Below are 24307 nucleotides of genomic sequence, written 5' to 3'. Positions count from 1 at the left end.
GACTTAGGCCTCCTCTGCACTACCCCTTATGTAGGCAAAACTAAGAGCGTCTCCTGCCGACACAGTGCTGTCCACACCGGTGCTTTTGGTGATGAAACTTTTGCCAGGCGGGGTGTGTTTTCTTCACACCCTGATGACAAAAGTTTTGCCGACAAAAGTGTTGGTGTAGACCTAGCCTTAGTCAGGGCTTGATAGGATCATCTTCTAATCTCTTAGCAACTGTTTTTATTTGCTAATAATTACAGCGGTTGATTAATGGCAGTTAACTCACATGACTAACTCAAAAAAATTAACTGCTTGGAGAGCGGCGGTTGCAGGCCAGAAGCCCAGCTCTGAAGGCAGAGCCACCTCCAGCAGCAGTGCAGAAGTAAGCATGGCCTGGTCTGGTATTGCCACCCTTACTTCTGCACTGCTGCTGGCAGAGTGCTGTCTTCAGAGCTGGGCGGCCGAAAAGTGACGGCTGTTGGCCCGGCACCCAGCTCTGAAGGGTGGCAACACTGCAACTCCCCCTAAAATCACCTGGTGACCCTCCCCATCCCCCGCAACTCCCTTTTGGGTCAGGACCCCAGTTCTGGAAACCCTGGTCTCCCCTGTGAAACCTGTGTCGTGTAGGGTAAAAGCACACAAAAGACCAGATTTCAGAGTCCGTGATGCGTTTTTCATGGCCATGAATTTGGTAGGGCCCTACTTTTGGGACCATTTTGAGCATTGGCCTGCTAAACCCAGGGTTGTGAGTTCAATCCTTGAGGGGGCCATTTGGGATCTGGGGCAAAAATTGGGGATTGGTCCTGCTTTGAGCAGGGGGTTGGACTAGATGACCTCCTGAGGTCCCTTCCAACCCTGGTATTCTATGATTCTATGATTCTATAAACTTAAGCACATGCACAAGACTTTGCAGGATCGGGGCCCTGGTTCCAATTTCTAGTGTAGACCGGTCCTTCACTGTGTGTTGTATGCAGGCAAAAGTCTTGGTTAGACTGTCGATAAATCATGGTTTAAAATGCGTCTGATTTAATTATACAAAGGAAAAAGAGGAGCAATGTAATTAAAGGTGGGAAATTCTAAAACAACAAAAACCATAAAGGTTGCTAAGTGACAATAAGATTCCTGTGTTCTGTTCCCAATCTTGAACACCTACAACCTGTTTGTATTTGCTCGGCATAAGAGCGAGACATGGGAGAAGTTGGGGGTACAGGCAGGGGTTTAAGAAAAAATCCTCTGCTGCCAAGGCTGCTGGTGTTCTAATACTATCCACCCTGACTGAGCTGTTCTTAGAAGCACAGAAGATCAGGGTTGGAAGGGACCTCAGGTGGTCATCTAGTCCCACTCCCTGCTCAAAGCAGGTTCAAGCCCAACTAAATCCCAGCCAGGGCTTTGTCAAGCTGGGCCTTAAAAACCTCTAAGGATGGAGATTCCAAATCAATCCAAATCCTCCCTAGGGAACCCAATCCAGTGCTTCACCACCCTCCTAGTGAAATAGTGTTTCCTAATATCCAACCTAGATCTCCCCCACTGCAACTTGAGACCATTGTTTCTTCTTCTGTTATCTGTCACCACTGAGAACAACCAAGCTCCATCCCCTTTGGAACCCCCCTTCAGGTAGCTGAAGGCTGCTATCAAATCCCCCCCTGACTCTTCTCTTCTGCAGACTAAATAACCCCAGTTTCCTCAGCCTCTCCTTGTAAGTCATGTGCCCCAGCCCCCTAATAATTTTCATTGCCCTCCACTGGACTCTCTCTAATTTGTCCACATCCCTTCTGTAGTGGGGAGACCAAAACTGGACGGAATATGCCAGATGTGGCCTCACCAGTGCTGAATAGAGGGGAATAATCACTTCCCTCAATCTGCTGGCAATGCTTCTACTAATACAGCCCAATATGCTGTTAGCCTTCTTGGCAACAAGGGCACACTGCTGACTCATATCCAGCTTCTCGTCCACTGTAATCCCCAGGTCCTTTTCTGCAGAACTACCTCTTAGCCAGTCAGTCCCCAGCCTGTAGCGATGCATGGGATTCTTCCTTCCTAAGTGCAGGACTTTGCACTTGTCCTTGTTGAACCTCATCAGATTCCTTTTGGCACACTACTCCAATTTGTCTAGGTCACTCTGGACCTATCCATATCTTCCAGCAAATCTACCTCTCCCCCCATCTTAGTGTCATCTGCGAACTTGCTGAGGGTGCAATTCATCCCATCATCCAGATCATTAATAAAGATATTGAACAAAACCGGCCCCAGGACCGACCTCTGGGGCATTCTGCTTGATACGTGCTGCCAACTAGACATCGAGCTGTTGATCACTACCCCTTGAGCCCAACAAGCTAGCCAGCTTTCTATCCACTTTATAGTCCATTCATCCAATACATACTTCTTTAACTTGCTGGCAAGAATACTGTGGGGGACCGTATCAAAAGCTTTGCTAAAGTCAAGATATATCACATCCACCACTTTCCCCATATCCACAGAGCCAGTTATCTCATCATAGATAGGTTGGTCAGGCATAACTTACCCTTGGTGAATCCATGTTGACTCTTCCTGACCACCTTCCTCTCCTCCAAGTGCTTCAAATTCCTTGAGGATCTGCTCCATGATTTTGCTGGGGACTAAAGTGAGGCTGACTGGTCTGTAGTTCCCTGGGTTCTCTTTCTTCCCTTTTTAAAATATGGGCACTATATTTGCCTTTTTCCATTCATCTGGGACCTCCCCCAATCGCCATGAATTTTTAAAGATAACGGCCAATGCCTCTGCAATCACATCAGCTAACTCCCTTAGCACCCTTGGATGCATTAGATCTGGACCCATGGACTTGTGCATGCCCAGCTTTTCTAAATAGACCTTAACCTGTTCTTTCACCACTGAGGGCCGCTCACCTCCTCCCCAAACTGTGCTGCCTAGTGCAGCAGTCTGGGAGTCTTCAACTTCTCTGAGGGGCAATAATTTCTATGGATGTGTCAATGAGCAAGTGAGTTCTGACAGCAGGGAGGGAGGTTCTCAGAGAGACCCTGCTTCAGGTCATCTATGGCAAGAGTTACCAACTTGTTACACATTCGGCAGTGTTCCAGAAGCAGTTTGTAACTGCCCTCAACTTTAATACAGAGATGCAGCCTCTGATCTCAGAATGCAATGGGACCCCAAGAGGGGAAGAGGGGAGCTATCTGGGCCCTTTGGGGAAAGAATGGGGTTCTATGAGGGAGAATAGGGGAGGAGGAGGATGTGTAGGATGCCATGTAGCTTCACTTAGGACCCTTGGACTATGGGTAGCAGAGATGAAGCTTTTGCCTATGCTACTCTGTAGCAGACACCCAGATTAACACCTGATCAGGGATCGGAGGGTATCTTCCTCCCACTCTGAATGTCCATGGCAAAAGAACAGGGTGTGTGTCACAAACTGCCCAGCTGTAGCTAGTGTAGGCCATCATGTGGGATTAGCGGGAAGAATGGGCCACCACTGAAAACCATGAGTTGGTCTCCCATAGCCTTAATACAGCCTCTTAGTTATGCTCGGAGTCTAGTAGGCACCAGTATTGCCTAGAACCTCACTAGCCTCCCAGGGGCCCTATTACCAGCCTTAGGGCGTTTTCCAATCTTAGGGTCCATTCCTCTTCCCAAATGGTCCCTATAGCTTCCCCCCTCCTCTACTCACACCCTATAGGGCCCCATTCTGCCATCATGTGGCCCCTATAATTCCCACTCCTGCCCTATTCTTCCCTATAGGGTGCATTCTTCCCCTCCTTCCTAATCACCCCCAGAGGGCACTCACACCTCTCCTCCTCCTCTATAGGGCCCCAGGGCTCCTATTCTGCCCTATAGGGCCCCCAGTCTCCTCCCCCCATAGGGCCTTCATAACGTCTCTCCTCCACTATTCGTCTCCATAGGACCCCCATCACTCCCCTCCCCAGCCACAGGGCCCCTAGAGCGGCCCCTATAGCTCCCACCTCCCCACAAGCCCCATAGTTCCCCACCTCCCCTTGTTTGCCCCATAGCCCCGCCTCCCCTAGAGGGCCTCCCGCTCCCGCGGCTGCAGCCGCAGGCCGCCGCCGCTAGGGGTCGCGCACGCGCCTCCCTCCGCCGCAGCAGCGGGTGGGGCCGGGCTGGGCCAGGAGGCCCGGCCCCCGGCGCTGCGATTGGCGGAGCCGCCCGCCAGTCAACGTGCGGAGGCCTGGGCCCGCCTGGAAGCCGCCTCCTCCTCGGGAGTCGCCGGTGGACGGAGCCGCCTGGGCCGGGCGTGTGGCGAGCCGGAGCCGGGAGCAGCCGCCTGGGCCGCTCCCCACCCCCGTATCCCCGAGCGCGGCGCAGGGCCCGCCCCTCTCCCCTCCCCCCCCCGCTCGGAGCGGCGGCCCCATGGAGAGCGCGCGGCCTGGTGGGGCCCCCCCGGGGGCCGGGCCCGGCTCCGGCTCCTTCCCCCCGCTCTTCCCCCCGGGGCTGCACGGCATCTACGGCGAGTGCCGCCGCCTCTACCCCGAGCAGCCCAACCCGCTGCAGGTCACCGCCATCCTCAAGTACTGGTGAGAGCCGGGGGGGCTCCCTGAGCGCGGGGGGGGGAATGTCCTGGCTGGGGGGCTGGGATGGGGGAGGATCTTCAGTGGGGGGGCTGGGATCCCTGAAGGGGGGATCCTGGTTGGGGGGCTGGGATGGGGGAGGATCTTCAATGGGGGGGCTGGGATTCCTGAAGGGGGGATCCTGGTTGGGGGGCTGGGATGGGGGAGGATCTTCAATGGGGGGGCTGGGATTCCTGAAGGGGGGATCCTGGTTGGGGGGCTGGGATGGGGGAGGATCTTCAGTGGGGGGTGGGGTGGAGGGGCCCTGGGTGAGTGGGGGGCCTGGGCCATCTAGGGGCCTTGAATGGGGGGCTCCCTGAGTGGGAAAGGGAGATGTTCGGCCGGGGGAGGCTCCCTGAGTGGGGAGAGTTGGCTGGGTCTGTGAGAGAGGATGCGGGGGTGGGTCGTGGGGGGGGGTGCATTGTTCTGAGGGGAGTTAATTTTGTGATCCACTCTTGCTCTTCATTTCAATCTGCGCTCACTTGGCATCAAGGAGAGCCAGGCACTCCCTCGTTACAGTGTGTCTGGTAACACCCCTTGTTTCATGTTCTCGATGTATATAAATTTCCCCACGGTATGCACCCGATGAAGTGAGCTGTAGCTCACGAAAGCTTTATGCTCAAATAAAGTGGTTAGTCTCTAAGGTGTCACAAGTCCTCCTTTTCTGTTTGCGAATACAGACTAACACAGCTGCTACTCTGAAACCTGTCCCCTCTCTGTGGACAGCTGGAGGTCCACAGACCCTATTTTCAAAAAGAAAAGTGATGAAGTGAGCTGTAGCTCACGAAAGCTTATGCTCTAATAAATTGGTTAGTCTCTAAGGTGCCACAAGTACTCCTTTTCTTTTTGGGAATACAGACTAACACGGCTGTTACTCTGAAACCCTATTTTGGAGCTCTGTAGTGGATCATCCTGGCCAGTGCAGGATTAGGATTTTTCCCTACAGAATTTTTTCTGGTGCTTTGCAGCAAGCCTTAACTGAACTTTTTCATTCTGGCATTTTTCCCTTTAATTTTGTCAGGGCTGCTTCTGGTTAGGCAGAAATAGAAAAGCGGTTCTTCCTGTACCCATCTCTGACCAAACCAGGAAGTAACTGGTATCCTTGCAAAGATGCATTGCTCTTGTTAGAATCCAGACTAGTGCTTTTTGGAGGAGGGAGTCTGATTATTTTAGGTTTATCAGCTGCTATTCCAAATCTGGGATGTAGATCTAAAATAAATTGTTGCTGAATATCTGAGGAAGCTTGAAATAAAAATGGTTGGTTGTTGTTTTTTTTTTTTCATTTCAGTCTGAGTGCAGGCTAACACTTTCCAAGTTTGGTACCTAACTAAGTGGGCAGATCCGGTCGCCACAGTTACAGCAGTATAGATTTAGATGCCTTCCTTTAAGTGTTAAGTGCAACAAGAATTTCCAGTTTTTTCTGTTTAGGAGTCAGCGTTTCTCTTCTGTTATGCCAATTCAACTGGAATGACACAAGATTTGTGTGAGACAAAGGTAGATTTTGGTTTGTGGTGGTGATGATGATGAAGCCGTCTTCGGTTTTTAGGAATAAATAGCACTGAACGTTTCCCAAGGTGCTGATTGGTTGAGATCTGTGTGCACTCACCTCCTAGATCCTGGGAAAGGAGCTAGAGGCAGGGATGATACTGTTGTTTTTCTGTTGTCAGATCTGAGGCCTTGGCTCTAACGTTTATCACCATTGTTTGTCGGTAAGGTGCCACAAGTGCTCCTTTTCTTTTTACCAGTGCAGTGTAATCGGTGGTCATCATAACAGTGGGAGTTCCTCTAGCACCAACAGAGCACCAGTGGTGCAATATACACACGCCAGAGTTGCCTCCCAGAGGAGATTTTAGCACAAAGGCTAGTGTAGACATAACGTGATTAAGGGGAGATGTGACCTGCCTGTCGGAGTCTTTAAACATTTGTGAAAACTTGGCTGAATTCACTTCTGTTGTTCACTCATGCCTATGTTGTCTTCTACCCTCGTCCCTCTGGGCTGCAAGCTAGGTCAGTGATAGTCAGACAGAGGCTCATGAGCTGCAAGTGGCTCTTTAATGTGCACATGATATTAAAACACTATGTGATTTAATTATTAAGCAGCCTAAAATATTAATAAATCAGGATGCTTTTGCTATGTTATTAACCAATTGTAGTTGATAAAATATTGGTCAGTTTTTCTGTGAGAATAATTTTCATTTACTATATAAAAATAAAATTTAATAGTAAATGGAACAATGAATTCAAAGTACTGTGGTTCTTTTGGGTAATGTTGATCACTAACTTAGCTCCTGAACCACTGAGGTCTGAGTATCACTGTTTTCGATTAAAAGAGGAAATAGCTCAGTGACTCAGGAATAATATTGCAAAGCTAATCAGTTTCTAATTATACCTAATCAGTCTCTTTAAAAAAAAAATTACGATTTTTGAATGGTATTGCAGTGTTTAAAGAGTTTTCTGGCTTGCAAGGGAAGTATCTATGTAAACACGCAGCAAAACCAAGTGACATGCATACCTCCTTGAAGGGAAAAAACTGAGGGATGAAAAATACTTCATGCAACAGGCGTGTCCTTTTAACCTGTTTCATTTGTGTATTTTTGGGAATTAATTCAGATAGCTTTTGGAAGCACTCCTGTGCCTATGTGAGTGGAAATTTCTTCTATGTAATCTTCAGAAGTATTTAACCACTTCTCTTAATAAGAGTAATCATCTGAAGTAAAATGCCTCCAGGACATAAAATTGAAAGCAATAGAGCAGCATTGTTAGTTGTGTTCCTTGCTTTAATAGAAAAGTGTTCGAAGTTTGTAGAATCGAGGGTGACTGTTTCATCTTCACTCTTTCACCAGTCTGTTTCCTGCCATATTTTATAGTTTCAAGGCATTTTTCTAGTGGTGCTGTGTTACCCAGTAGTTCCTTTTCTAATGACTGTATCATGTTACCTCCTTTCACTAATCATCCCATAGGAGGCTCAAGCTCAGTGGTTCTCAACGGCCACTAGCAGGCCACTTGCAGCCCAATCATCACAGAGCTGCGGCCTCCCTGACATCGTCAGGGCCATATAGGTAGTATTGGAAGCGGCCCACATAACACATTGGGGCCTACAATGGTAAATAGGTTGAGAACCAATGCTCTAGCTGAATACTTGGTCAGGTCTTTCTCCATGACAGAAGCCCAGGAAGTTTTAACATTGGTCAACAGGGAATTCTTCATGGAAGTACAGTTTCTCCCTCAGGCTAACCTTACTGCTCACATCTCCTATCCAACTGAACGTGGTGTAACACATTTATTTCCCATGCTAGCACTTTAACTTTATGCAGTTCTAATTTTCCAAAAAAATTCTAAACACTTCCATTTATCACAACTTTGTGTCTGAACCTTTACACAGAAAAATGAAGATTACAGTACAATTGCAAAGTGTGCATTATAGCAAACTCCTGCAGAGGACAGTATATGAAGAGGTATTTAGAAGGCCAAAAGTAATGACGATCCAGATATTTGTGCAATATATGGATTGTTCTGGTGGATTGTTTATAAAGCATGAAGAGTGTACTTAAGTGTCTTACAGACAAGCCTCTGCCCTGATGAAATTACAATCTAGGGCCCTGATATGCCGTGAGCAACAAACTATAGGATCAGGGCCTGACCAGACAACATACAAAGGGATGGGGGCTAGCATGTAATAAGAGGTATGATTGTATGCAGCTGTTTTAGTTCCATGGCTTTTTTTGTTTGGCTCTTGTTACATTTGTGTTGTATTTTTGTTTTGACCAGAAAGTAGGTCAGACAGGAAACGGTTAAACAGCTACTTTTTGTGTTCCATAAACGTGGCTGACATCTTGTCTGTCCTTTGTTTTCATCTGTCCTTTCTGTTTTATGATAGTACAAATAGCAAGAAAAACAGTTTGGAACATTTTCTCATATTGATGTTACCTTTCTCTCTGTACAGCCAGATGTGACTACAAATTGCTAATGAGTCCACTAACCTTGTTACAGTGTCAACCAAATTTCTTTTTTTGTCTTACAGCAGTAAAACACTCTGCAAATTCCATTTTTATATAAAATGGATTATTCCATTAAGTAGTCTGCTAATTGCTATATCCTGACTGTAAGTAGTGTTCCACTATGCAACCAATTCTAATATTTAACTTGATGCTCTGGGATATGTTTTTAAGTCATTCTAAATTGACATTCTTAGTGTACTAAGACGACAATAATAATATAACTTTGCAGAGAGAATGACTTTTGTCTCCAGTATTCACATTTTGTTTGCTTTCAAAAATATACAGTATTCTCTTAAAACTCAGTCTTTTCTAATTCTACTTTAAGAAATAGAATGATTTAGAAAAAGTAGGAATATACATCTCTGAACTGAGTTAAAGGTTTGCAGTGAGAGTATTGATATCACCGTTTTTCTAGTATACTTTTTCAATCATCTTTGGGTGTTTTGTGGAAACTGTAGTAATGGTCCTCCAGACAGTTTCATTCTTTAACTTTGAAAACACTCAACATATGGGACACGTGCACCCTGTCTTCCTATGCTTAAAACTCTGGATTTAACTTGGCCTTATTAGCTTTTCTAGAGGGATTCGAATATGCTAATTTAATTTGTCACTTGCAGTGATTTGAAGCAAGGCTTTGTCTAAAAGGCCCATACCAGCATCTGTGCAGACTTCATATTAATTTAGCGTAAGACTCAGTCTTTCAGCTGTGCTTTTTATTTTCATGGGAGTCTTGAAAGTGTCATAACAAGACAGTTGTGATAATACATAGAAAAGTTCACCTTTGTCTTCATAGCTTTCTTAAAAAAAAAAAAAAGGGACTAATGACAGTGAGATTATTCCCTTTATCTCAGCATGTAAAACAGTTAAAACAGTCTTTCTCCAGTATTATACTAGAACTTCCTTTTGTTTTTTACAGGTTGGGGGGACCAGATCCTCTGGACTACGTTAGCATGTACAGGAACTTGGGAAACCCAGCGTTGAATGTTCCTGAGCACTGGCATTATGTCAGCTTTGGGTTAAGTGACTTGTATGGAGACAACAGAGTTCACGAGTGAGTGCCTTCTGGATTCTATTGCTGCATGTTGTGCTTTGTATATGTTGTGGATGAGGAGGAGCAAGGGGCAGTAAAACAGCATCTTCTTTGTGGGTCAAACATACGTATTTTTTGCGTTGTAGACTAAGACCGTTCAAAGGGAACTGCAGCTCCTCATGGGTGCAGGAGTCTACCATGTAGTTCTCCTTGCAGGACCAGGGCCTACTTTAGAATGTGATTGGTTAACTTGTTTGTTTAGTGATTTTAACTTTTGATAAAATTCTTATTTTTCTTCTGCTTGATACTTTGATATTTAAACTGTTCCACTGTGGTCCTCTGAAACCCTCACCAATCACCTGTTAAGAACCTCGTCCTTAAAATGCTGTTGGAGCACCTTTCCTTGAGCTGGGAAGGCAATGTTAATATCAGTGTGTAGCCACAGGGAGGCATTTGTAGATGCTGGGCCCCCATCCCAATCAATATAAAGGTGCAAAGATACAGTAATAGAAACATAAGAAAATAATCATTTGGTCTCTGTTCTCGCTCCCCTACTGTTGGGCTGCTCACACATGGAGATGGTTCCTCTCTCCCTGCTACTTCTCCCTTGTCTTTTTTTAGCTTCTGATATGGTGGCTAGGCTTTTGTCAGGTATGTTGCATCAGGCTAAGAAAAGTCAGACTAGATCTCATTCTGGTCTTTTCCTACTGGTCTTGACCATTAGTTATAGGTAGAGCAAGCAACAGTAGCTGATAAACGTATGGGCTGTGGTTTCTAAGTCTTCTCAGAGTAGTGTATCTAGTCTTCTAGCCAGGGGAGGAGAGACCTTCTGGTTGTTGTTGTTACCTGGCTTTTATGGAGCAGAGAGAGTTGATCTAGTGAATCTGTGAATTATAGTGTTTTACAGTTCAAGGACAAATAACCTTGATTGTTGGTATGGTTGGGGGGGTCTAAACTAGCTCATCTAAACTTTACCTCCTCTTTCTTGCCTGGGTTAAGCTTCAGCCAGCTGTTTTTCACTCGTGTCTTTCGCTTTGTCTCGCAAAAGCAGGCACACAGCCAGTTCCTTTAACTTCCCCCATATCCACAAGGCAGCAGGCAAAGTGACTAAGGATCCACAGCCAGATACTTTCAGGTCCTTAAATTATGAGATTTACATGGTAAGAGCACAGTAGAGTTAAGAGCAAAAGACTGCATGTATGGCCAGATGTTAAAAAAGAGATCAGCATCAAGTCGCTTTCAGTGGGTGCTGCTAGGTGTTGAAAATCTCTTTTTAGTGTCTTGACAAACATATAAACTTGGTGTGCTGTAGTTAACTCTATGTCCAATCTGTACAAATATAGTGGCTTCCCCGCCTTAAAGAGCCTCTCATTCTTTGGGAGTAAACTTATTAAAGTCCTTATGAAAATATCTTTAACAGAATTCTGTTCAGAGTCCTTCAAGAGGGTAAAATGGTCACATGGGAGCTGTTGGCAGTGGTATAAAGTAGAACTAAAGTTGTTTGGATGACTTTCACTGTTGTCATTACAACCTTAGACCTTTTTTATGGTGGAGCCTGCAGTAATACACTATAGATCAAATCCAAAGCCCACTGAAATCAAATGGAATTTTTCCATAGATTGCAGAGACTACTGGACCTGACCAGATCACAGCATTCTGTAAGATTTTTAAGAAGTGTGCATTTTCATAACTCCTCCCTGCTTAATCTGATACAAAATACACTGTCTTCCTAAACAAAACCTGCCCTGATCCAAAAGCTGTGCAAGCCTTTAAATCTATTTCCTTGTGACCTAGTGTAGCACACAACCTCTCTCTCAAACAGACTTTTTTGGTAATACTTTTGTTATTCTGTACAATTTAGACCAATTATAATCCAATATAGCTGAAAGGTTTTTTAGGAGTGAACCCAGCCTGAATTGGGGGGCCCCCTGTATATATATTAATAATGAAATAGCAAACAGATGTTGCAAATGAAGTGAACATGTTGACTTTAATTTATATTTTTTAATAAGAACCTGAAAAGTCTGAAGTGTAGCTCTCCCTGTGACTCCTTGCTGACAGATTTATTTTCAGTTAAAATAGCACTATTTCCTGCACTGCTTAAATATCGGTTATGCTCTGCTTAAAAAACAGGTCTGTTTTTAGGAGCTACAGAATAACATGGAAGAAATTTAAGAATTTCAAGTGGGAGAACTTTTTTTATTTAAAAAGCACTCAATGTTTCATAGTATAATGGCAACCATGACACCAGCTGTGTTGGCTTGATTGCCCTCTGCATCCTAAATCATTGCATCATGACAGTGTTACAGAACCAGAGGTCTTTGATTAGGACTTCACACAAAACTATATTTATGGAAATAGGTATTTCTAAATAGCTATGCAGCACTACCTGAGTGGTAGCAGAGATCCCCTTCCTAACCCTTTGAAAAGGTTTCTCCACCTTCTTTAACTTCTCTACCTTTAAAATTCAGACTTGTTTGTAGCTTGATTCAGGGGAGGACCCCACTGCTCTAGAAAGCAGCGAATCCATAGTGTTGAAGAGTATAATCCTTTTGGATGTGTTACTTTTTGAAGTCTATATATGGCATAGTGGTACTGTATTTATAAATGTGTAAGATTCAGCCTGTCAAAGGTATCTGAAACACTCTTAAAGATAGCCTTGGAAGGATTAGACTTGTGTTGGTAAATGCTGATAAATGTTTTTCATTGGTTTGTGTGTGTATGCTGCAGTGGACATTTCCTCGTCAATAATAATTGAAATTTACAAAGGCAAAGAAAGAAAAATGCTGCGGGAGGACTTCTGAGATTTTTGATTTAAGGATATTTATTTTGTATATTGATGTGATGCTGACACTTGTGTTTTAGCAGTTATAAAGCTTTAACTTTCTGAATCTCAGTATCTACTGTCATTAAATTGTCTGACTGTCACCCGTTGTCTGATTCCCTCCATAATCTCCTGGAACTGTGAAAATTTAAATCAATAAAATAAAAAAATGCTTAAAAATAGGCATTGGTATTTTTTAAAATCCTATTCTGCTACGTCTACTGCAAGGTCACACACATCTACATCCTGCTCAAAGAGGAATAACCTCTATTCCAAGAATTCATCCACCTTTTTGTAATACACTGCCGTCTTTTCACCTGGGTTATTTTTGTTTTATTATAGTAGCACCTAAAGGCCTAGCTGAGTTTAGGGCCCTGTTGGTGCTAGGTGCTGTATATACACAGTAAGAGAGAGGCCCTGCCCTCAAAGAGTTTATAATCTAAATAGACAAAGGGTGGAAAAAAGAAAAGATGACCCCCATTTTACAAAGGGGGAGGTGACGTGCCCAAGGTCACACAGTGAGTCTGTTGCGGAGCCATATCTCTCATTTCCCAGGCCTGCAGTTCAGCACAAGATTCCCCTCACCCCCAGTAGTTTAACAAGCACTTGAAAAGAGGGTACATTGCTATTCCCTCAAGAGACCTGCACGCTGTAAAAACTGTGAAGGGTTTGAATAACTTCAGTGGTATGAAATCTACGAAGAAATAGTATCGAGTCGTAGCAGAAAACACAATTTATATCAGGACTGAATTGTGGGGGTGTGGTTTTTTAAATTTAACGTTTGCTGTCTCCAGAGGAGAAAACTCCAGTACTGCTCTCATGTTCAGGTGTTTTTAATACAAGTTCCTAAAACTATGAAGTTTGTGTCCTGATCTACACACAGATGGGGGACTGTTCTGGCAGCTTGGCAGAAGCCTAATTGCTGCAGCAAATTTGCATAAAACAGAGATGAAGGCAGCTGCAATCAGCTCTAATACAGCTGCACAGCACCACCTGCTGAGACAACAGGTCCCAGTTTGCAGTGCTCCTTTTGCTTTGAGCTGCTCTCCACTCTTATCAAGAAGGAGCATTGCATGCTGGGACAACATGTTGTCTCTGTGGGTGGCACCTCCCTACTAAAGGTAAGGGTATGTGCAAATCTTCTAAGAATTTCATGACATGCACTAGTTGCTCATACAGACTAGGCGAATTGATAGGGTATTTGTTATGGCTATTAAAAGTGCAAAAACTGGAATCGTAGAATCATAGAATATCAGGGTTGGAAGGGACCCCAGAAGGTCATCTAGTCCAACCCCCTGCTCGAAGCAGGACCAATTACCGCTTCCTGGGAATACTGGGAACACGTATGGGTTTGAGGAGGAGAATAATTTTTTCTTTAAAGCTCTTACTGAATTTGGTGGGGCTTTTGTTTTTGTATCTTAAAGTTGGAATTTTGATATTTTGAAAGTTGCAATCAGTACACTCTCCCCTCAGTGAGAACTGTCTTCCCCTTATGAGTTTGCCTTAATGTAGATTGGTAGTACTGACAGGTGTCACTTTAGTGAGCCTCTTAGTTCTGTAACCCCTCATATAACTCCTCTTCCCTCAATTTGGCAGCCCAGAGTCTGAAATTTAGATCCTAAAGAGTCCCCAAGTGCTTTACAAACTACATAAAGCACCACTGAGCTATAACTGTAAACTGAGAATGTGCAGTGGTGTAGTCCTAAACTGCAGTGTCAACCCACTAGCCTGGCACTCCTACCCCATGCTTCAGGGGGTGGGACATAGTGGTGTAGTGGAACCAGAATACTGTTCCATTGTGTTCTGGCTACACTGTGCCATTCGGAATCTGACAGCTAGCACACTGAAAGGTAGTGGAGATAGGGACTCTGGGGTAAGCCTCTTTATTCCATGAAAAGTGGTGTTAGAAATGTCCATTTAGAGCAGATAAGACACTAGAATTTGTTTTTTGAGTTTGCAAAAAGAAAAGGAGTACTTGTGGCACCTTAGAGACTAACCAATTTATTTGAGCATGAGCTTTTGTGAGCTACAGCTCACTTCATCAGATGTTTACCGTGGAAACTGCAGCAGACTTTATATACACACAGAAATCATGAAACAATACCTCCTCCCACCCCACTGTCCTGCTGGTAATAGCTTATCTAAAGTGATCAACAGGTGGGACATTTCCAGCACAAATCCAGGTTTTCTCACCCTCCACCCCCACACACAAATTCACTCTCCTGCTGGTGCTAGCCCATCCAAAGTGACAACTCTTTACATAATCAAGTCGGGCTATTTCCTGCATAGATCAAGGTTTTCTCACATCCCCCCCACCCCCATACACACACAAACTCACTCTCCTGCTGGTAATAGCTCATCTAAACTGACCATTCTCCAGGTTTAAATCCAAGTTAAACCAGAACATCTGGGGGGGGGGGGTAGGAAAAAACAAGAGGAAACAGGCTACCTTGCATAATGACTTAGCCACTCCCAGTCTCTATTTAAGCCTAAATTAATAGTATCCAATTTGCAAATGAATTCCAATTCAGCAGTTTCTCGCTGGAGTCTGGATTTGAAGTTTTTTTGTTTTAAGATAGCGACCTTCATGTCTGTGATTGCGTGACCAGAGAGATTGAAGTGTTCTCCGACTGGTTTATGAATGTTATAATTCTTGACATCTGATTTGTGTCCATTTATTCTTTTACGTAGAGACTGTCCAGTTTGACCAATGTACATGGCAGAGGGGCATTGCTGGCACATGATGGCATAGATCACATTGGTGGATGTGCAGGTGAACGAGCCTCTGATAGTGTGGCTGATGTTATTAGGCCCTGTGATGGTGTCCCCTGAATAGATATGTGGGCACAATTGGCAACGGGCTTTGTTGCAAGGATAAGTTCCTGGGTTAGTGGTTCTGTTGTGTGGTATGTGGTTGTTGGTGAGTATTTGCTTCAGGTTGCGGGGCTGTCTGTAGGCAAGGACTGGCCTGTCTCCCAAGACTTGTGAGAGTGTTGGGTCATCCTTTAGGATAGGTTGTAGATCCTTAATAATGCGTTGGAGGGGTTTTAGTTGGGGGCTGAAGGTGACGGCTAGTGGCGTTCTGTTATTTTCTTTGTTAGGCCTGTCCTGTAGTAGGTAACTTCTGGGAACTCTTCTGGCTCTATCAATCTGTTTCTTTACTTCTGCAGGTGGGTATTGTAGTTGTAAGAAAGCTTGACAGAGATCTTGTAGGTGTTTGTCTCTGTCTGAGGGGTTGGAGCAAATGCGGTTGTATCGCAGAGCTTGGCTGTAGACGATGGATCGTGTGGTGTGGTCAGGGTGAAAGCTGGAGGCATGCAGGTAGGAATAGCGGTCAGTAGGTTTACGGTATAGGGTGGTGTTTATGTGGCCATTGTTTATTAGCACTGTAGTGTCCAGGAAGTGGATCTCTTGTGTGGACTGGACCAGGCTGAGGTTGGTGGTGGGATGGAAATTGTTGAAATCATGGTGGAATTCCTCAAGGGCTTCTTTTCCATGGGTCCAGATGATGAAGATGTCATCAATATAGCGCAAGTAGAGTAGGGGCTTTAGGGGACGAGAGCTGAGGAAGCGTTGTTCTAAATCAGCCATAAAAATGTTGGCATACTGTGGGGCCATGCGGGTACCCATAGCAGTGCCGCTGATCTGAAGGTATACATTGTCCCCAAATGTGAAATAGTTATGGGTAAGGACAAAGTCACAAAGTTCAGCCACCAGGTTAGCCGTGACATTATCGGGGATAGTGTTCTTGACGGCTTGTAGTCCATCTTTGTGTGGAATGTTGGTGTAGAGGGCTTCTACATCCATAGTAGCCAGGATGGTGTTATCAGGAAGATCACCGATGGATTGAAGTTTCCTCAGGAAGTCAGTGGTGTCTCGAAGGTAGCTGGGAGTGCTGGTAGCGTAGGGCCTGAGGAGGGAGTCTACATAGCCAGACAATCCTGCTGTCAGGGTGCCAATGCCTGAGATGATGGGGCGCCCAGGATTTCCAGGTTTATGGATCTTGGGTAGTAGATAGAATATCCCAGGTCGGGGTTCCAGGGGTGTGTACTATTAATTTAGGCTTAAAAATTCATTTGCAAATTGGATACTATTAATTTAGGCTTAAAAGACAGCCCCGCAACCTGAAGCAAATACTCACCAACAACCACATACCACACAACAGAACCACTAACCCAGGAACTTATCCTTGCAACAAAGCCCGTTGCCAATTGTGCCCACATATCTATTCAGGGGACACCATCACAGGGCCTAATAACTTCAGCCACACTATCAGAGGCTCGTTCACCTGCACATCCACCAATGTGATCTATGCCATCATGTGCCAGCAATGCCCCTCTGCCATGTACATTGGTCAAACTGGACAGTCTCTACGTAAAAGAATAAATGGACACAAATCAGATGTCAAGAATTATAACATTCATAAACCAGTCGGAGAACACTTCAATCTCTCTGGTCACGCAATCACAGACATGAAGGTCGCTATCTTAAAACAAAAAAACTTCAAATCCAGACTCCAGCGAGAAACTGCTGAATTGGAATTCATTTGCAAATTGGATACTATTAATTTAGGCTTAAATAGAGACTGGGAGTGGCTAAGTCATTATGCAAGGTAGCCTGTTTCCTCTTGTTTTTTCCTACCCCCCCCCCCCCAGATGTTCTGGTTTAACTTGGATTTAAACCTGGAGAATGGTCAGTTTAGATGAGCTATTACCAGCAGGAGAGTGAGTTTGTGTGTGTATGGGGGTGGGGGGGATGTGAGAAAACCTTGATCTATGCAGGAAATAGCCCGACTTGATTATGTAAAGAGTTGTCACTTTGGATGGGCTAGCACCAGCAGGAGAGTGAATTTGTGTGGGGGGGTGGAGGGTGAGAAAACCTGGATTTGTGCTGGAAATGTCCCACCTGTTGATCACTTTAGATAAGCTATTACCAGCAGGACAGTGGGGTGGGAGGAGGTATTGTTTCATGATTTCTGTGTGTATATAAAGTCTGCTGCAGTTTCCACGGTAAACATCTGATGAAGTGAGCTGTAGCTCACGAAAGCTCATGCTCAAATAAATTGGTTAGTCTCTAAGGTGCCACAAGTACTCCTTTTCTTTTTGCGAATACAGACTAACACGGCTGTTCCTCTGAAACCTGTCATTTTTTGAGTTTGACATTTGAAAGATCTGCCCACAAACTTCATGAAATTCATTGTATTTGCCTTGAAATCATGAAAAATGAAGTCAGTCTGGTTTGGATTCAAGCCTGGGATTCCAGGAAAATTTGTATAAACAGTAAATTTCTATCTTCCATGGCTGCGAAGATGTGCGAATGTGTGAACTGAGCTTAACTGCTGCAGACACATGCGCCTCAGTTTGCCTTAAAACAATAATCCAGAGATGCAACCTTCCTTCTGCCTTCGACTCATTTCACTAGGGTATTAGCTCTCAAGTCAACTGACACTTAAGCATTAGACTCTTTGGTAACCATTTTAGTGGATTGAATAGGGAAGGTGTTTTGAGTGAAGAGCCAGGTGTTTCTAGGGAAGGAAATACAGCTTGTCAGACAGAGGAGAGAGATGTGGGGGGAAGAGAGAAACAGAAAGGAGGATGGGGTGGGTGGAAGGATAGAAATGGTGGAGGTTCTACAGTTTGGTGCACTTCCCTTGCTGAATGCAACAATAAAGTGTGACAGATATGGTAATTGCCAGCAATATCTTTGGGACCTTATTGAATTTTAAGTATCTTTAGAGTCCATTGTATTAAGTGAATGCTTTGTGTTTTGTTGTGGGCTGGGCTTGTATGTAACCTTTTGAGAGGGAAGATATGACAATGAGACCTCGAGGTTCCAAGGGCTATATTGAACAACGTGCCAGCCAAGAATAGACTTTGAGTGTTGAGTGGTTTTCTAGGGGATATCTACAGGCAGGTGAATGCAAATGTGCCACCTCTGGTTATGTAAAACCCCAACCTTTTGAAGCTATGCCCTGAGGCTTGGGCCATTGTCTGCTGATCATCTGCTGCATGAGGCCAAAATCAAAGGCCCAAGTTGTATGAAGGAAAGACGGAATTATTCTCAGTTGTTCTGGTTCTGAATAAGAGACAGTTATGAACTTGAAATCACGATTAATTACCATTTTAATTGCACTGTTAAACAACAGAATACCAATTGAAATGTATTCAATATTTTTGGATGTTTTTCTACATTTTCAAATATATATTTCGGTTACAACACAGAATACAAAGTGTACAGTGCTCACTTTATATTTTTGATTACAAATATTTGCACTGTAAAAATGATAAATATTAGTTTTCAATTCACCTCATACAAGTACTGTAGTGCAATCTCTTTATTGTGAAAGTGCAACTTACAAATCTAGATTTTTTTTGTTACATAACTACACTCAAAAATAAAACAATGCAAAACTTTAGCGCCTAGAAGTCCACTCAGTCCTATGTCTTGTTCAGCCAATGGCTGAACAAGTTTGTTTACATTTACGAGAGATAATGCTGTCTGCTTCTTATTTACAATGTCACTTGAAAGTGAGAACAGGCATTCTCATGGTGCTTTTGTAGCTGGCACTGCAAGGTATTTACGTGCTAGCTATGCTAAACATTCGTATGCCTCTTCATGCTTTGGCCACCATTCCAGAGGACATGCTTCCAAGCTGACGATGCTTGTTTTTAAAAAAAAAAAAAAAAGTCTTAATTAAATTTATGACTGAACTCCTTGGGGGATAATTGTATGTTTCCTGCTGTTTTACCCACATTCTGCCATATATTTCATGTTATAGCAGTCTCAGCTGGTGACCCAGCACATGTTGTTCATTTTAAGAATGCTTTTTCATTGCAGATTTGACACAATGCAAAGAAGGTACCAATGTGAAATTTCTAAAGACAGCTACAGCACTCAACCTAAGGTTTAAGAATCTGAAGTGCTTTCCAAAATCTGAGAGGGACGAAGTGTGGAGCATGCTTTCAAAAGTCTTAAATGCGCAACACTCCGATGCAGTAACTACAGAATCCAAACACCAAAAAGGAAAATCAACCTTCTGCTTGTATCTGATTCAGATGATGAAAATGAACATGTGTCGGTCCACATTGCTTTGGATTGTTATCTAGCAGAATCCGTCATCAGTGTGGACGCCTGTCCTCTGGAATGGTGGTTGAAGCATGAAGTGACATATGAATCTTTAACATATCTGGCACGTAAATATCTTGACACTGGCTATAACAGTGCCATATAGGTAACATTGTAAACAAGAAGTGGGCAGCATTATCTCCTGCAAATGCAAATTGTTTGTCTGAGCAATTGGCTGTACAAGAAGTAGGACTGAGTGGACTTTCTAGCCTCTAAAGTTTTTACATTGTTTTATTTTTGAATGCAGTTATTTTTTGTACATAATTCTACATTTTTTATGTTTCTCTTTCATGGTAGAGATTTCACTACAGTACTTGGATTAGGTGAATTGAAAAATACTATTTTTTTTTTTTTTACAATGCAAGTATTTGTAATAAATATGAAGTGAGCACTGTACGCTTCATATTGTGTTGTAATTGAAATCAAAATATTTGAAAATGTAGAAAACATCCAAAAATATTTAACAGCGCAATTAATCACAATTAATTTTTAATAGGTTGATAGCCCTGGTTTAAACCTGTAAGTGACCCGTGTTCCATGCCACAGCGGAAGGTGAACCCCCCCCCCCCCCACGGGGTTGACACCTACCAGAGCCTGGAGTCTGAGTTTGTGAGATCTAAGGCAAGCTTTTCAGCATGTGTGTAGGTTCTTGTATTGTTTTTAATGTTTTTCTCTGAAATGCTTTTCCCTTAAGGATAAATGTGCTTGCTGATGAAGAGCTGTGGTAACTTGCAACTGTAGGCATTATACTGTGTCTAACCTCTGGGGAGAGAGAGCAAAGCACAGATACTGGCTGGCCTTTTAGGCAGTCTGGCTTGCTGAAGATATCGCAGTATAGGTGGAGAGCTGTGCAGCAGGTCCCTGCCCAAGGGAGGTGACATCTGAGGAGCTGGGAGCCTAGAATGGGTGCCCTGGAGAAACTATGGAGGGCAATATAAGTGCAGTTGCCCAGAACTGTAAAGCATAAAGTACTGAAAAAATAAAAAATTGTAGTTACTAAATGAAGTCCTTGCCATATCTTTATCCTTGGTCTTTGTGCAAATGTGCCGTTGACATCAGTGGGAAATCCATTAGGGATTGAAGGTGGCATGGAGACCTGAACTTCTGTTCCAGCTCACCCCATAATGAAAACCTTAAATTCTGCACTTTCCAGTTAATGGATTTGATGCTCCTGATCTATGGCTTCATAATGTGCTCACTGCTGGAACTTCTGGGCACCAATTAAAACAATAGTAGCTTTCGTATCCATTGTGGAACCAAATTCTCTGCTCTTTCCCATTAATATCAAGGATTTTTTTTTTTTAAAGTAGGGTGGTTGGTGGCCTCCTCTTATCCAGGCCTTGCTATAATAATGAAGAGTCTTTCGTTGTGCTTAAATTGTCAAGACTCCAGTTACCCTGTGATGATCACAGCCAGGCCAAGGTAGACCACTTTGCGGTAGTCAGCCTTGAGATGACTAGAGTACGAGTCATCACATCTGGGTCCATATCTGAGGAAGCTGCAGTCGCTTGGCTGGCAAAAATGAAAGGTGTTTCTGACCAGTGTGTTGAGATGTGTGTTACAGAGCACCAGTAAGTCCAGTAAAATTCTGGAGGCCCAGTATTGCTCTGACAGACTTCTTCTCATTTTCAAATGCTTCTCACTTTCTACCACCATCACTTTGTCTTGTCACAAATTGAGCTTTAGCCAGTACATCCAAAAATCATCACCTGGGACAACATCTGCTACAGGGGAGGGGGAAATGTAGAGCTGAGTATTAAGGAGGAGGGAGGAGCTTGAGTCAACTGTCCTACATCTAAGTTAGTTGGACTGAAGGTAAGAAGTCTTGAGTTTATGGAGGAGGACATTTTATTCTGGAACTCCCCCTCTCTGCCTTCCTCCCGTGCTTGTCGATCAGAGATGAAATATATTGACCGTCAAAGTAATGCTCCTCTTTTCATTCAGGCTTTTGCCTGAGGGATGGGGTGAGGGAGGGCGGAATCCATATACCTAATGAATTGTCTTTTTTATTCTTGTACGTTGGCTTAGTTAAGCAAATCTGATACATCTGAAAAAATAATTTAAACCAAGCATCACACCTACCATTGCGCACTCCACAGATACCTCACCCCACTGAGGTAATGCACTAGGGCTGTTTAAAACTTCTGATTCTGTGTTGGAGGTAGACCTCCCTTGAAGCTATGGTCACCATGTGGAAACATCCCCCTTCCCCCCCAAGCGTATTTGGTTTCAAAATGTCATTTGTTTGAGGTAGCTAGCTCCATTAATAATGCAGACGGCTTGGGCCACCTACCAAGAAGTCTGCCTTGTGCTGTTGTATGTGTGCGTGCAGAGGCTGGAACCAAAGCACATTCTTACTGTGTTGGATTTGGAAATTAGACTTTTTTTGAAGCGTTGAGGGGAATTATAACATTTACAGCCCAGTCGTTTGAATTTATAAGATGGTCTGTTTTCAATAAAATGAATGTAACTAGGTTTATAGCGCTGCATTGCTGGAGGCAAAGCCAGCTTTCCAATCGGCAGCACATCTGCATGTGCATCCTGGTAGGATAAACATCATCTTCTTCTCTGATGCAAAAACATTTTCCTGACACACAATGAAGGCGGCTGAAGAAAGACAGCACATTTCCAAAGAGGTTGTTTTTTTTTTCTCAAAATTCAACTTGAATGTTTGTCAGCACATCCTCTGCCTGTGTGTGTTCATCCAAAATGCTTTCCCTTTGAGAGAGGCAGGGCTTCCTTCAGAACCTATCTGATGGGTCACTGGTGCAGAGAGGCAGAGCTGTCCCACCTCATTCAACATGCTGTCTGTCAGCCCGTGGGAAGAGATTGGGAATCCAACTTCTTCAAATGACAGCTTGGAGCTTTAGGACCCAGGTCCATGTCAACTAGAAAAAGTTTAGTGGATTTGGAGCATGTTCAAGAAAAGAATACTTTGAGGATGGCTCGATTTCCATAAAAAGATGTGAAGGAAAATTTTTTTGGAGGAGAAGAGTGGAGATGGAGGGAGAACTAGGTATACTAGTAGACAAATAGCACTAATAGGTGGAACACATTAATGAGTAATCTCTCTGAAAATGAGAACCAGTCATACCCATGACTTGTAAGCCTGGATACTCTTGGATGTTGATGGGAGAACAAGAATAACACAAACTAAATAAGGAGGTTTATAGGAGTTTGAAAGGTAAAGTGGACCTAACAAGATGCTCCGCTTCCATTGCTGGACAGTGGCTCATATTAAACTTTCCAGTTGTGTGGATGGGCTTGATTTGATATATACAAATGCCAGACAGGAAGGAAAGTCTCCTTACTTATAGAGGAGGAAGTAAGAAATTTTCATTAAAGTGCAAAAGGAAAATAAACTGTCTTAACCTCAGATCTCTTCTAAATGCCTCTCTCTGGTTTGTGGCAATAACTTGCATAAACTTCTGAGGTTATCGCTGCTGCTTAGTTTTTCTTTGTAGTTCACATTTTAAGAACAGAGGTCTTGTGAAAATATCCACCATTGCTCATAAGGAAAGGGCATTTGTCGCAGGTGGGAATAGTTTCTCGTCTAGCTCCCCAATGTATGACTATTCTTATGTCAGCAGTTTCACTATTCAAATGACAGGTTTCAGAGTAACAGCCGTGTTAGTCTGTATTTGCAAAAAGAAAAGGAGTACTTGTGGCACCTTAGAGACTAACCAATTTATTTGAGCATGAGCTTTCGTGAGCTACAGCTCACTTCATCATGAAGTGAGCTGTAGCTCACGAAAGCTCATGCTCAAATAAATTGGTTAGTCTCTAAGGTGCCACAAGTACTCCTTTTCTTTTTACTATTCAAATGCTTTCTTTGTAATCCCATCCTAAATAGTCTGGGATGGCTTGGTGGCTTGAAAACTTGCTGCTCCCAACAGTATACTTGCTGGACATTACCATAAGAATTACAGAACCCCCCCGTCAAATTTTTTGCATTTACTCTGGTGCAGGTAGATCACACTCTATTAGACGTTGAAGGCCTGATTTTCTGTTACCCTTTGCCTTAAGTAATTTATACCTGTGAATGCACAGTCTACCATCTCTGACTAGTTGTGTTACGCTCACTTTGCTCTGGTGAAAATGAGCCTATACTTTGTGTAGTAACAGAATCAGACTCTGGATATGTTTGATCACAGGCACTCTCGGAACCCTCTCAAAAGGATAAATTGTGGTGAATAGAATGCAGGCACTGTCCATGTGATGCAAGGCCCCATTTCAGGCTATATCTACACTAGAGGGCTTACAGTGGTGCATCTGCACTGATGGTGTGCCTCTGTAAGCTCTCATGTAGCTGCTCTGAGCTGATGGGAGAGAGCTCTCCTGTTGGCATAATTAAACAACCCCCAGACCTTGCTGTTACTTCAGCTTTTCTAATTGTGTGGACGCTCCTGCTCCAATATCGAAGGGGGAATATATTCTTTCTTTAGTGCCTAAATAATGATGCTAACAAAGTAAATAATGCAAGATATGCATGTCTTGATTCACACCTGTGTGTGGTGGGTTTTTGTTTTTGTTTTTGTTTTTTTCCCCTGACACAGTGGTATGGTAGAAACAATTTTCCATCTAAATCCCATGCCATAATAGATGTTCTATTACCGCTTATTCTGTGGCATAAACCTGGTTTATAACTTGCTTTGAAAGAGGTCTGTATTGAACGTCAGTTTAACTTTCCAGTTACTCTTCATTTTTTTTGCACTGACTAAAGGTGTGTCTACACAGGAAAACTTACCAGTGCTACTGTACCAGTATAACTATCCTGTCATTAGCTATCTTGACG

At 43.7% G+C, this 24307-nt stretch overlaps 1 protein-coding gene across 3 annotated transcripts in view; it reads left to right on the top strand.

Annotated features, from left to right (window-relative positions):
- The first annotated feature begins 4166 nt into the window (after nucleotides 1-4166).
- The window catches only part of SUFU (SUFU negative regulator of hedgehog signaling), a 125346-nt gene continuing 105205 nt past the window's right edge, over nucleotides 4167-24307 (top strand). For 2 of the 3 annotated variants that reach the window (XM_073354504.2, XM_073354503.2), the window contains exons 1-2: nucleotides 4167-4502; nucleotides 9450-9584. In XM_073354504.2, coding sequence (XP_073210605.2) covers nucleotides 4339-4502; nucleotides 9450-9584 — 299 coding nt within the window. In that variant the 5' untranslated portion in view covers nucleotides 4167-4338. Of the gene's footprint in view, nucleotides 4503-8555; nucleotides 8638-9449; nucleotides 9585-24307 lie in introns of those variants that run through there. The other variant, XM_073354505.1, reaches the window with a different exon arrangement.

Source organism: Lepidochelys kempii, chromosome 7 (genome assembly GCF_965140285.1).
Source record: "Lepidochelys kempii isolate rLepKem1 chromosome 7, rLepKem1.hap1, whole genome shotgun sequence".
NCBI classification, from domain to species: domain Eukaryota; kingdom Metazoa; phylum Chordata; order Testudines; family Cheloniidae; genus Lepidochelys; species Lepidochelys kempii.
Note: the sequence above shows the minus strand (reverse complement) of the source record. Positions and strands in the feature narration are given on the sequence as shown.